The sequence below is a fragment of the Hemiscyllium ocellatum genome, chromosome 26, assembly GCF_020745735.1.
Source record: "Hemiscyllium ocellatum isolate sHemOce1 chromosome 26, sHemOce1.pat.X.cur, whole genome shotgun sequence".
Lineage (NCBI taxonomy): Eukaryota > Metazoa > Chordata > Chondrichthyes > Orectolobiformes > Hemiscylliidae > Hemiscyllium > Hemiscyllium ocellatum.
This window is the reverse complement of record NC_083426.1, coordinates 3,437,808-3,451,840: the sequence shown is the minus strand read 5'-3', so window position 1 is coordinate 3,451,840 and position 14,033 is coordinate 3,437,808. Positions and strand designations below refer to the sequence as shown.

Genomic DNA, 14,033 nt, shown 5'->3' with positions numbered 1-14,033 from the left:
GCTTTATATATGAAGGGTTCAATGATTTACTTGTCATGTTTTTCTGGAACCTTTATTTTATTCTTTCATGGGATGAGGGCACCACTGGTCAGGCAGCATTTTCTATCCATCCCTAATTGCTCAGAGGCCAGTTAAGAGTCAACTAAATTGCTGTGGGACTGGAGTCACGTGTAGACATGGCAGTTTCCTTCCCTAAAAGACATTAGTTACCCAGATGGGTCAACAACAATCAACTAATGGTCATCATTAGACTCTTAATTCCAGATATTTGTTGAATTCAAATGCTACCATCTGCTGTGGCAGGATTTGAACCCGGGTCCCCAGAACATTACCTGGTCTCTGGGTTAATAGTCCAGTGATAATGAGACTAGGTCATCACCTCCCCATAATTAATCACACCAGAAAAAGAGAGAGGGTTCCAGAAATGGTAATGGGTATTTGTTTGCATTGGGAAAGATTTACAAATGGACAGAGAAAGCAGTGAAAAACACGAGCTTGTGTTGAGTTAGAATCAATCATTAATTGACCTTCTTTGCGTTGTACAGGGGACAAACTTCGGAAAGCTTTTGGTTTCAGTCGATAGCAATACAGATTGAAGTAAGATGTATGAAATGGTTTCCCTATCGAAAGGAGACTTCAGAAAAGTTAGGAAATATGTTACCTCAGTGTTAGGGCTTTACTTTGTAAGTCCCAGACCAGAAATGCTTGGTTAGGATCTTGCAAAGGCCATTCAATGCTGAAAAAGTCTGAGCTCAGTTATGTTACTCAAGGAAGAGGCTCTCAACCCTTCAAAACTAGGAATTGAAAGAAACAGTTAAGGAAAATAGTCAGAGTTGTACAGCACAGAAACGGGCTCTACAGTCAACTCGTCAATGCTGACCAGATATCCTAACTTAATCTAGTCCTATTTGTCAGCGTTTAGCCCATGTCCCTCTAAACCCTTCCTATTCATATACCCATCCAGATGCCTTTTAAATATTGTTATTGTACCAGCCTTCCTGTACTTCCTCTGGCAACTCATTTCCATACACACACCATCCTCTGCATGAAACAGTTGCCCCTTCGGTCCCTTTTGAGACTTTGCCCTGTCACCTTAAACCTACACCCTCTAGTTTTGAACTCTCCTATTCTGGGGATTATGGGATGCTTTGCTGCATGTTCCAAAATTTTTCAAATTGTGCTATCTGTTAAAAAGTTTCATTTATTCTATTTTACCCTTGGCTATTGACCCTTTCTATGTCCCTCATGATTTTATAAAATTCTATAAGGTTCCAAGGGAAAATAGCCGCAGCCTCTTCAGCCTCTCTCCATAGCTCAAACACTCCAACCACAGCAGCATCCTTGTAAACCTTTACTGAACCCTTTCAAGTTTCACAACATCTTTCCTCTACCAGGATGACCAGAATTGCACAAAGCTTTTCAAAAACTATAGATATGATAGGGAAATAAACTTGCTCGGTAGTGTGATGTTGTTGGATAGGTGGAATATTGGATGCTTTATTGCATATTTCAAAATCTTTCAAATTGTGTTATTTGTTAAAAGCTTCATTTATTCTATCTTATCTTAACTTCTTTTGCGGAATAAATCTCTGTTTAATTGCTAAAAGTACATTGCAGCATTGCGTGATTATGTTTTGATGCAAGTCTGCTTTGGTAAATAAAATTTCATCTGGGATCTGATTTATCCCATAATGACATCAGCTGGGATCATTACAATATCATAATGATAACCCTCAGATTGTGTCAACAAATGCTAATGGAAATTGCAAACCCTTTTTTTTCAGTTATGAAATGTTTCAAAGTATAAATAGTCTTTATATGACTTGATAGATGTGGACTGTCTGTGGAACTATCAATGTTTTGCACACATTTATATCTACTCATGGTATTTCAGGTGTTACCTCAACAAAGCCTTGCCCAATTGCAGCAAGGCCTCTTTACTCTTGTCCTCCAATGCCCTTTGCAATAAAGGGTGACAAGCATTTTGCTTTCCAAATCACCTGCTATACTTGTGTATTAACATTCCCTGTTCTCATGGGGAGTACACCCCCCCCCTCCCCATTTCTCTCTTCGAGCATCAACATGTATGAATTTCATACCTTTTAAGAAATATTCTGCTTTTCTGTTCTGTTTCCCCCAAACCACCCCCCCACCCCCCCCACATTTACCTGAATCATATGAATAAATCATTCTGGAACTTTCCAGCTCATGATCTGACCCCCCATGATCTGGAAATTCCTCACTGTTGCTTTTGTTCCGAGTTGTGACGTGAGTCTTCTGGAGAGATCTGTGATCCACTTACCGGGGTTATCTGGGAGCATGTAGGATTCAGGGGTTCTTTCTGGCAGAGGAGGAGGAGTTTCTTCATCGGAATCTGGGAAACAAAAATGAAAGGGGAAGTCTAGTTTATTCAATACTTAATCAAAGTACATGGTTTGGAGAATTACTGCAAATCTCTGAAAAAGACACAGATTCTGTTAGATCATATTGAAGATTTTGTTTTGACCATTTGAACTCAGCGTAATGATGGGTAATGCTATTCTATCAGTTACTGTGGAACAGTTCAAACCTTGGGGCTGCCGTGTTGAGCATCACTGTTTGAGTCACAGTCAAGTGGCAGTGCCCAATTCAAGCCTGTCTTGCTTGAATGATCAATCTCCACTTATATGCGCCTGGTTAAGAGTGTACAGATGGTAAATGATAGAGACCATCACTGAGAGGCATTTTCCCTTGGCTACGGTATTAAGAACACAGGCATACAGACTCAGGATAAAGGATTTGTTAATAAGGAGTGAGAATTGGGAGAATATTTTTCAAATAGAGGGTCATGAATCTTTGGAACAGTCTAGACCAGAGATTGTGGATCCTCCACATGGCAGCACAGTGACTCAGTCATTAACACTGTTGCCTCACATCGCCAGGGACCTGGGTTCAATTCCAACCTCAGGCAACTGTCTGTGTGGAATTTGCACATTCTCCCCGTGACTGTGTGGGTTTCCTCCGGGTGCTCCTGTTTCCTCCCACAGTCCAAAGATGTGCACATCAGGTGAATTGGTCATGCTAAATAGTGTTAGGTGCATTAGTTAGAAGGAAATGGGTCTGGATGGGTTACTCTTCAGAGGGTCTGTGTAGACTTGTTAGGCCAATGGGCCTGTTTCCACATGTAGGGAATCTAATCTAATCTATTGTGCAGGGAAATGGAGATGGAAGACCAGCCTTGACCTCAGAATATTGTAGCAGGCATGAGGGGTCTTATGGTCCTGGTATCATTTCGTGTATGTACATTACCCAAGCAAGTTGTGATGCTCTTCCTCCTCTCTGACTGTGAACATTAGGTTGAGTTGAGTGGATTGAGCCTGTAGTCATTGGAATGTAAAAAAAGTATGAAGTTGACTTTATTGAAATATATAGGATTCTCAGAGGCCTTGAAAAGATAGATAGTGTCAGAGGCTGAGGGGTGACCTTATAGATGTTTGTAAAATCATGAGTAGCATGGATAGGGTAAATAGGCAAGGTCTTTTTTCCAGGGTAGTGGAATCTAAAACTAGAGGGTATAGATTTAAGGTGAGAGGGGAAAGATTGAATAGGGAGGTAAGGGGCAACTTTTTTCATGCAGAGGGTGGTGCGTGTATAGAATGAGCTGCCTGAAGAAGTGGTGGAGGCTGGTACAATTACAACATTTAAAAGGCATTTGGATGGGTATATGAACAGGAAGGGTTTGGAGGGATATGGGTTGGGTGCTGGCAGTTGGGACTAGATTGGGTTGGGATATCTGGTCAGCATGGATGGGTTGGACTGAAGGGTCTGTTTCCATGCTGTACATCTCTATGACTCTATGGCTGAAATAAAGCTTTTGTAAATTACTTTAGAATTTAATCTCTTCAGGTACAATGTTTTTCTGTTCTACTGTTCCAGACAAGGTCACGGTTCATGGTCAATGAGATCCAGTTCCTTTAGAATCTTAAAAATAGCAATTATTCAGCCTCCAAACAAACCATCTCTTTGTCAGTGTTAACATGTCCAGTTTATATTCTTTTTCCTCATAACCCTTCAATTCATTCATTCCAACTGTTCTCCAGTTGTTCTCTGGCAAATGGGACTAGATTAATTTAAAATATCTGGCCAGCTTGGATGAATTGGCCCAAAGGGTCTATTTCTGTGCTGTACAGCTCTATGACTCAATGAGGATTGGGTGTGTCACCTTGTGGGAGAGTCCAGGACGAGAGGGCAGAATTTCAGAATAAAGAGGCCGCACTCTTTAAGACAGAGATGAGGCTGAACTTCTTTTGTCGGAGAGGGCAATGAAATTGTGGAATTCTTTATCAGAGAGGCCTGTTGAGGTGGATCATTAAATTTATTTAAGGCTGACATAGACAGATTTTTAATCAAGAAGGGGGTCAAGGATTATGGGAAGAGGCAGGAAAGTGGAATTGAAGATTAGCAGATCAGCCATGATCTCTCTGAATGGCAGAGCAGACTCGATGAGCTGCTTCTGCTCCAATGGCATACGGTTTTATGAGAGCTGTGATTGATGTGGTTTTTACATATTCATCCCTGGCCCTCTAAGGCCTTTGAGTAAGGATTCAAATTGGATTGTTATTTCTTACATTACACCAGGACTTTCACCAACTGCTTCAAGTAGCATCCTTGATTATTTAAGGGTTGATAAACCACAGGTCATACAGTGATTTTACTCTGGCTAAAGGTGAGGAGACAGGGTCTGAGGCTACTTCAGTTCGAGTGAGAATCCAACCCCATAGTGACGCATCATTTTGAACCACATCCCAGACCTCATTAGTTAGCCAGCCCCAGATGTCACAAAATACTCCTTAGCTTGCAATGTACAAAGGTTGTGGAAGTTGCTATATCAATGCAGGTTCCTTTCATTCATTTCTCTCTGTCCAGTTCATGTGTGTGAAGGTGTCATCGGAATGGAAGATCAGAGAAAGGGCGTAGGTTTCCAGAGATGACAGAGGCAGCAGTAGGTGGAACACATGAACAGTGTAAAACATTTACTCTGTTTGTTTCTTTCTCATTTATTCTTCAGATGGGAGAGTCAAGGCCAACATTTATTCCACATTTTCACTGCCACTGGTGGCATCACCTACTGTCTTGAGCACACAGTTTCAGAACAAAGACTTGCCTTTCTATAGCACCTTTTGCAACCCCTAAAATTTTTTTTTTTAACAGCCAAGGAAGTCGTTTCTGCAGGAAAAGTAACAACTGTTTTTTCTCATTTAATGATGAATGTCATTGGCATGCCCAGCATTTATTGCCCGTCCCTAGTTACCCTTGAGAATGTGCTGGCGAGCTGTCTTTTCGAATGGCTGTGGTTCATTTGGGGTAAGTAGACCCACAGTGCTGTTAGAGAGGAAGTTCCAGGATTTTGACCAAGTGACACTGAAGGAAATTGTACGCAAGGAACTCGCACTGTGTTAATATTCAGCTGTTTCATTGATGCAAGTCGCAGGATAAATAGTGGTGATGGCATTGGGGAGAATGGTGACTCATAAGGCATAGGAGTGGAATTAAGGCAGTTTGGCCCATTGAGTCCACTCTGCCATTCAATCATGGCCGATGCGCATTTCAACTCCACTTACCCACACTCTCCCTATAGCCCTTAATTCCTTATGAGATCAAAAATTTATCAATCTTTGCCTTGAAGACATTTAATGACCTGGCCTCCACTGCACTCCATGGCAATGAATTCCACAGGCCCACCACTCTCTGGCTGAATAAATGTCTCTTCATTTCCATTCTAAATTGACCCCTTCTAATTCTAAGGTTGTGCCCATGGGTCATAGTCTCCCCACCTAACGGAAACATCTTTCTTGCGTCCACTCTCTCTAAGCCATGCATTATTTTGTAAGTTTCTATTAGATCTCCCTTTAATCTTCTGAACTCCAATGAATACAATCCCAGGATCCTCAGCCATTCATCGTATGTTAGGCCTACCATTCCAGGGATCATCCATGTGAATCTCCGCTGGACACACTCCAGTGCCAGTATGTCCTCCCTGAGGAGTGGGACCCAAAATTGGACACAATATTCTAAATGGGGTCTAACTAGATATTTATAAAGGCTCAGAACCACATCGCTGCTTTTATATTCTAACCCTCTTGAGATAAATGACAACATTACATTCATTTTCTTAATCACGGACTCAACTCACAAGTCAACCTTTAGAGAATCCTGGACTAGCACTCCCAGATCTCTTTGTACTTTGGCTTATGAATTTTCTCACCAATTGGAAAATAGTCCATACCTGTATTCTTTTTTCCAAAAGTGCAAGACATTGCATTTGCTCACATTGAATTTCATCCATCATTTCCTGGACCACTCTCCTAAACTGTCTAAATCTTTCTGCACCCTTCCCACCTCCTCTGTACTACCTGCCTGTCCACCTAACTTTGTATCTTTAGCAAACTTCACCAGAATGCCCCCAAGTCCTTCATCCAGATTATTAACATATAAAGTGAACAGCTGCGGCCCCAACACTGAAACCTACGAGACACCACATGTCATACTGAAAAGAACCTTTTATCTCAACTCTCTGCCATCTTTCAGACAGCCAATCCTCAATCCATGCCAGGTGCTCACCTTGAACACCATGAGCCCTATCCTACTCAGCAACCTCCCGTGAGGCACCTTATTAAAGATCTTTTGGAAATCTAGATAGCTAATATCCACTGGGTTTCCCTAGTCTAACCTACTCGTTACATCTTCAAAGAATTCTAACAGATTTGTCAGGCACGACCTCCCCTTACTAAATCCATGCTGACTTGTTCTAATCCGACCCTGCACTTCCAAGAATTTAGAAATCTCATCCTTAACGATGGATTCTAGAATTTTACCAACAACTGAGGTTAGGCTAATTGGCCTATGACTTTCCATCTTTTGTCTTGACTCTTTCTTGAACAAGGGGGTTAAAGCAGCGATCTTCCAATCATCTGGGACTTTCCCTGTGCCAGTGAGTTTTGAATGATCACAATCAATGCCTCTGCTATTTCCTCAGCCACCTCCCTCAGAACTCTAGGGTGTAGCCCATCGGGGCCAGGAGATTTATCAATTTTTAGACGTTTTAGCTTTTCTAGCACTTTCTCTTTTGTAATGGCTACCATACTCAACTCTGCCCTGACTCTCCTTAATTGTTGGGATATTACTTATATCTTCCACTGTGAAGACTGATGCAAAGTACTTATTAAGTTCTTCAGCTCTTTCCTGATCTCCCAGCCTGAGCCTTCCTGCATCAGTTTGGAGCGGCCCGATGTTACTTGTGCCTCTTGTTTGTTTCTTATGTATTGAAATAAACTTTTACTATCATCTCTAATATTACTGGTTAGCTTACCTTCACATTTGGTCCTCTCCTTCCTTATTTCTCTCTTTGTTTTCCTCTGTTTGTTTTTGTAGTCTTCCCAATCTTCTGATTTCCCAGTGCTCTTGGCCACTTTATAGGCCTGCTCTTTTCCTTTGATACATTTCCTGATTTCCTTTGTCAGCCATGACACACACACACACACACACACACACACACACACACACACACCTCTTTCTTTTCTTTGGGATAAACCTGTGTACTGTGTCCTCAATTACACCCAGAAACTGCTGCCATTGTTGCTCTACAGTCTTCCCCTCTAGGCTCTGCTTCCAGTCAGTCAATTTTCATCAGTTCCCTTACTTTAAAATCTTTTATAAAGTCTGGCTCATTATATAGCAATAAGCCCAGAATAACCTGTTCCCTTGTGGGCTCTATCATAAGCTGTTACAAAAAGCCATCCTGTAAGCATTCCACAAATTCCCTTTCTTTGGATCCACCAGCAACATTATTCACCGAGTCCACCCACATATTGAAGTCCCCCATGATCACCGTGACCTTGCTTTTCTGATGTGCCCTATCGGTTTCCCAGTACTCAGCACTCTGCCTCACAGCGCCAGGGATCGGAGTTCGATTCCACCCTCGAGCAACTGTCTCTGTGGAGTGTGCATGTTTTCCCTGTGTCTACATGAGTTTCCTCCGGGTGCCCTGGTTTCCTCCCACAGTCCAAATATGTGCAGGTTAGGGTGAATTGGCCATGCTAAATTGTCCATTGTGTCCAGGGATATGCAGGCTAGATGGATTAGCCATGGGAAATGTGAGTTTATTGGGTAAGGTGGTGTTGGGATAGGGGACGTGGAGATGGGTCTGTCTGGGATGCTCTTCAGAGGTTGGTGCACACGCGATGGGCTGAATTGCCTCATCCTACACTATAGGGATTCTACGAACTCCCTTGCTCTTCAACATAGTGGAGTGAGATTTTTCTTTCTCATCCCCTGGAGAGGGCAAAGAGAATCTTGGTTTGATATCTCATTCCGAAGGTAGCACCTCTGATAATGCAGCACACCCTCAGCACTGCACTGGGTGTGTCAGCCTGGATTATGTGCTCACGTCTCATCACCCACATATTTTGGATTCCGAAACAAGAATGTGCGTAACCCATAGATATCAGCTGTGTGACCTGGGTGGTGGCGGTCCTTCCCCAGTACTCTAGTGATATAAACGATTGGTTTTCTAGTCTGTTTCAAGAGGATAGTAAGAGTCAATTACATTAGGCTTCAGGAGGCAGGAATAGCAGCTCCTTAAGGACTTTGACAATCTAAAAGCAACAACAGGTTAACCAATCAGCTTTACGTTTAATGATTTTTGTTTGTAGAGTTGGGATTCCTACTTACGATTTTCCTTTACTCCAACGGCAGTGTGATGATCTTCTTCCTCCTGTGGCTGGGTCAGAGCAGATTCCATGTATCCCGGGAATAACGGCAGCTCACTGTAATCGTTCTCGGATCGACTCTGGATCGGGTTCAGATTATCGAGGTAATGGCAGGGGGATTCCAAGTACGAGAGGCGATTCTCCTGGAGCTGAGCCGAGTTGGGAGGTGAGAAATAAGGATCTTCGGTGAAATAAGTGGACTCGAAGTGGGCAGGGGAAGTGAAATGCACGGAGAATTGTTCCTCTGGGTCTTCAAGAATGTTGGGGTTCTCTTCCTGAGTGGATTCACAATGACAGTAGTTCCAGGTCTTTCCTGTTTCTGGTAAACTGTTTGATCTGGATGAGGAAGAGCCACTGGATGAGACATTCAGTAGATCTTCCAAAGAAAAGAAGTTATATTGCTTAACTTTAAGTGATTCCATGGGGTGTTCAATATCCTGGCTCATGGTGGAAAAGGGGTTCGACTTTACTCTGGTCAAACAGGTCTTGCTTGTAAACTCTTTTGTCTCCTGCGTCTGTCTTGCCGAGTCCTGGGACAGTTCTCCCCATAATGTCCCAACATTGTCCAAACTCAGCTGCCTTTCAGGCCTTATCTCTGGAGAACATCTTGTGATACAAGGGGTCTTGTCCTCGGGTAACTGAGAGACTTTGCTACAATTACTGGGGCTGCTGTTCAAATCTGTGATTAATCCACAAGCCTGGTCATCGCCAAGGAAGCAGAAATCCAACTGGTTGTGTTGTTCTGAGGATTGTAAACCAGTGGTCTCTTGTGCCATGAATCGCAAACTCCTTTCCTCTTTTGGTGAACTGTAATGGTAAGAATGCGCAATTGAGAAAAGTTGTGAAAAACATTTCAGTTGTGTTATTATTAAATACTTTTCCTCATTGAATTATTCTCCAATAACTGCCTTCAAAATAACATGGAGGTTAAAGTTGCTGTTCATATTTATGTGCAAATATCACAGCAACTTCAAGAAGAGTGAATAAATATAGAAATCCAGAAATTGACCCTGTTGCACTGATAGATTCACAGGAAAGGCATCTTATTGACTTCCTCACCAGAAATATACTGACCATGTGAAGTTGCTGTTTTTGCAGCAGCCCAGATAATCCTGCCACAGAACATACAGTTATATCAAGTCAGCATAACCTTTTAACACTGTGGAAAGTGTTAATAATTGAAAGTCAGCCTGTCTGGCATTGCAAGTTAACTATGATATATGTATGAAGTTTCACCTTCAGGTTTTAGTTATTCAAGAACCTTAAAAAGTAATAAAAAAGTAAAAAAGTTTTAAATTAATAAAATATAATTGCCTTTCTATTCTGTTTTTCTCTTGTTGCCTTTATCTATCCAGTCTTTCATACACTCAGTTCCTACACCAGATTTGACACTGAACTCACCAACTGGAGTGAACAGTTGGTGAGTTAGTGTCAGTTAGAGTCCTGCAACCTGATAGCCAACGAAGTGTGCTTGTCTTGATGAGGCTACTGCATTGTTTCTCTCCCACCTGTAATAACTTTCCCTAGAAATTATTCCCAACATTAAATGGGTACGTGGGAGATTCACGAGGGGGGCAGATATTGTTCATTAGTTGCCAGCACAGTCTTTGTCCTTTCATGATCTTCTCAAATATGATGTGGAGGTGCCAGTGTTGGAATGGGGTGGACAAGGTAGGAAAGTCATGTGACACCAGTCACTGCACCTGACCTTTTGGACTGTAACCTGGTGTCATGTGACTTCAACCTTCTCAAATATGGATTATGAAATGAGTTGCAATTGAAAAGAGTCTGTAGAGTTCTAGAATCATACAGCATGAAAACAGGCCCTTTGGTCCAACTTGTCCATGCTGACCATGCTCCCAACTAAACTCGTCCCATTTGCCTGCATTTGGCCCATATTCCTACAAGTTGAAAAGTATTGGACTGAAACAGTGCAGCAGGTCAGGCAGCATCCGAGCAGCAGGAGAATCAATGTTTCGGGCATAAGGCCTTCATCTTCTCATTCCTGATGAAGGGCTTATGCCCAAACCATCGATTCTCCTGGTCCTCAGATGCTGCCTGACCTGCTGCGTTTTTCCAATGCCACACTTTTTGACTCTCAACTCCAGCATCTGCTCTTCTCACTTTCTCCATATGCCTCCAAACCTTTCCTATTCAAATGTCTTTTAAATGTTGCATCAAACACTTCCTCTGGTAGTTCATCCACATCATGAGCCAATCTGGGTAAAAAGGCTGCCCATCATGTGCTTTTTGAAACTTTCCCCTCTCAACTTAAAAGGTATGCCCCCTAGTTTTGAACACCCCCACCCAATGGAAAGGACCCTTGCTATTCATTCTATCCATGTCGCTCATGATTTTAAAAATCTTAGTAAGGTCAGCCCTCAACCTTCCATGCTCCAAAGAACAAAGTCCCAGCCTATCCAGTCTCATTATAACTCAAAGCTCCATTCCCCTCCATCCTGGTAAATCTTTTCTGAACCCTTTCTAGTTTAATAATATTCTTTCTATAGCAGGGCAACCAGAACTGGACACAGTACTACAAAAGAAGCCTCATCAACATCCTGTACAACCTCAACACTACCATCTCAACTCCTATAATCAAAGGTCTGAACAATGAAAGCAAGCATGTGAACTTCCTTCTTAACCACCTGTCTACCTGTGATACAAATCTCAAAGAACTATGTACCTGAACCCTCAGGTCTCTCTTCTACAACACAACCCAAGACCCTATCATTAATTGTATAAGTCCTGCCCTATTTTGTTTTATCAAAATGCAATACTTCGTATTTATCCAAATTAAACAGCGCGGTGGCTCAGTGGTTAACACTGCTGCCTCACAGGGATCCGGGTTCAATTCCTGGCTCAGGTGACTGTCTATGTGGAGTTTGCACATTCTCCATGTGTCTGCATGGGTTTCCTCCGGGTGCTCAGATCTCCTCCCACAGTCCTAAGATGTGCAAGTTAGGTGAACTGGCCATGCTAAATTGCCGATAGTGTTCAGAGATGTGTAGGTTAGATGCATTAGTCGAGAGAAATGTAGAATAATAGGGTAGGGGAATGGGTCTGGGTGGAATACTCTTCAGAGGGTCAGTGTGGACTTGTTGGGCCAAATGGCCTGTTTCCACACTGTAGGGATTCTATGATTCTAAACTCCATCTGTCACTCCTCAGCCCATTGACCCAATTAATCAAGATCTCTTTGTCATCTTCGATAACTTACTTCACTGTCCATTTTACTACCAATTTTGTTGTCATTTGCAAACTTACTCACAATGCCTCCTATATTCTCATCCATAGCATTGTCATGGCAACCATCAGGAATTTCACACTTCCTCACCTTCCCAGGAGATTGCTATCTCTCATGTGTCAGTGAGTGCACCAAATCTCACATTCACATTCAGGTAAGACATTCCTCATTGAATCAATTGTATAGTACAGAAAATGACCTTTCTATCCATCAAGTCTTTTCCAACAGTTTGAAAGAGCTATCCAATTATTCTTATGCCCCAGTCCCTCCCAGCCCCATTCTCCCCCTTCACCCTGATATGTTTTTCTTGAAGCTCATTACCAGTCACCACTCTAACTCCTGGAGACTCCAGTGCATTTATGGAGGTTTGTCCATTCTAGTGTGGCAAATATTAATATTGTCTTCAAACAGATTGATTGACCAACCTGGAGGAACAGGAACCATTCCGGGAACCCAGAGAACAGACCCTAGGAATCTGTTCCACCCTGCCTGAGTATTATCTCAGATCTATTGACTTGTCTTGACTCCATTTCCTTTCACCCTCAAAAAAAATCGATCACTCTCAGTCTAGAAAGCTCAAGTTGAACCACAGAACGTGACATTTCTTTTCGTGAGGATGGAGATTTGCCGTTTGTCAGAAGTGGCTCTTCACAATGTCCCTCCTGAATGGACAAGCCCCAGATCTGAACTCACCCATCACCATATTCAACACTTCCATTAGATTGCCTCTGAATCCTCTGAACTCAAGTGAATAAATGTCATAATAATTATTCCGCACTGCCACCCTCCACTGCATTACATCATTCCTCATGTGCAGTATCTAAAACTGTTAGCAGGGCTTGAGATGGCATTTAATCACCACTTCATACTCCCATTAGATGCAACATTACATTCACAGTTGTGACTATTTTTTGCAACTCTGCACATCCAGCTCAAGATTAGCTTCCATTACCACTTAGCTTCATTTGAAAGCTCAAAGAAAATCGACAAATAAAACTTTTCATTTAAAATACCAAATGCTTCCAGTTAATACATTTCTATTTGTTAAGAACTGGTATATCCAGTCAAAAGGTAACACTATTTTCTGATTCAAAACTAATAGCTTGAGAAATTGTGAGAATAGATTGTGGGATTGATATTGTTCTGAGTACTATTTTCAGAATGTGATTCACAGATGCCTCTGAGCCAGAGGTGGTATACAGTATATGCTGCAATTTGAGCACATTGCAAAAAAAAAATCACCAAAGGCATAAAACATAACCACAGAATAAACAGAGAGGAAATGACGTCTGCCAATTTAATCAGGAACCAGCTCAACTGAATTATTAACCAGTCACTAAGCTCTACATTGCCCCATCAAACACTCTCAGGATGGAATAACACCGAGCATTGGTAAACTGGCCAATGCTAAATTATCCATAGTGTTTAAGGATATGTAGGTTACACTTCTATACTGTCCCCATCATACACTTCCTAGACAGGGACAACACAGGGCTAGAAAGAGAGTAAAGCTTCCTTTACTCTTTTAAATAGAAAGTAAAACCCTCTGTTTTTATACTGAAAGTAATGTTCCCCCAACATTGTTCCCACCAACACTCTCAGGACAAGGTTACATACAGAAAAAAATCCATTCTACATTGTCCGCGTCAAACACTCCCAGGACATTTACAGCACTGGGTTAGCTAAAGAGTGAAGCTCCCTCTATTCTTTTAAACTGAAAGTAAAGCTCCCTCTGCACTGTCCCCATCAACATTCTCAGGATAGGGACAGCATGCGGTTAGATACAGAAAACATTTCCTCTACACTGCCTCCATCAAAAGCTCTTAGGGCAGGGATAGCACTGGGTTACATACAGAGTAAAGTTCCCTTTACATTGTCTCCCATCAAACAAACTCAGAACAGGAACTGCATGTGGTTAGATACGGAGAAAACTCTCCCTGCACTGGACCCTTCAAATTCTCCCAGGGCATGGACAGCACAAAGTGAGTTGAACATTTCTGAGGCCCATCCCTGAGTGATTGCACAGTTACATTCTCAGCC

The 14,033-nt window shown here is 42.1% G+C and overlaps 1 protein-coding gene across 2 annotated transcripts in view; it reads right to left on the bottom strand.

Moving 5' to 3' along the window:
• Positions 1–14,033, bottom strand: part of LOC132828135 (tyrosine-protein phosphatase non-receptor type 22-like) — a 98,737-nt gene that overhangs the window by 21,168 nt on the left and 63,536 nt on the right. For both annotated transcript variants that reach the window (XM_060845050.1, XM_060845051.1), the window contains 2 exons: positions 8,710–9,554; positions 2,303–2,374 (listed from right to left, as the gene is read on the bottom strand). In XM_060845050.1, the coding sequence (XP_060701033.1) occupies positions 2,303–2,374; positions 8,710–9,554 (917 nt within the window). The remainder of the gene's footprint in view (positions 1–2,302; positions 2,375–8,709; positions 9,555–14,033) is intronic.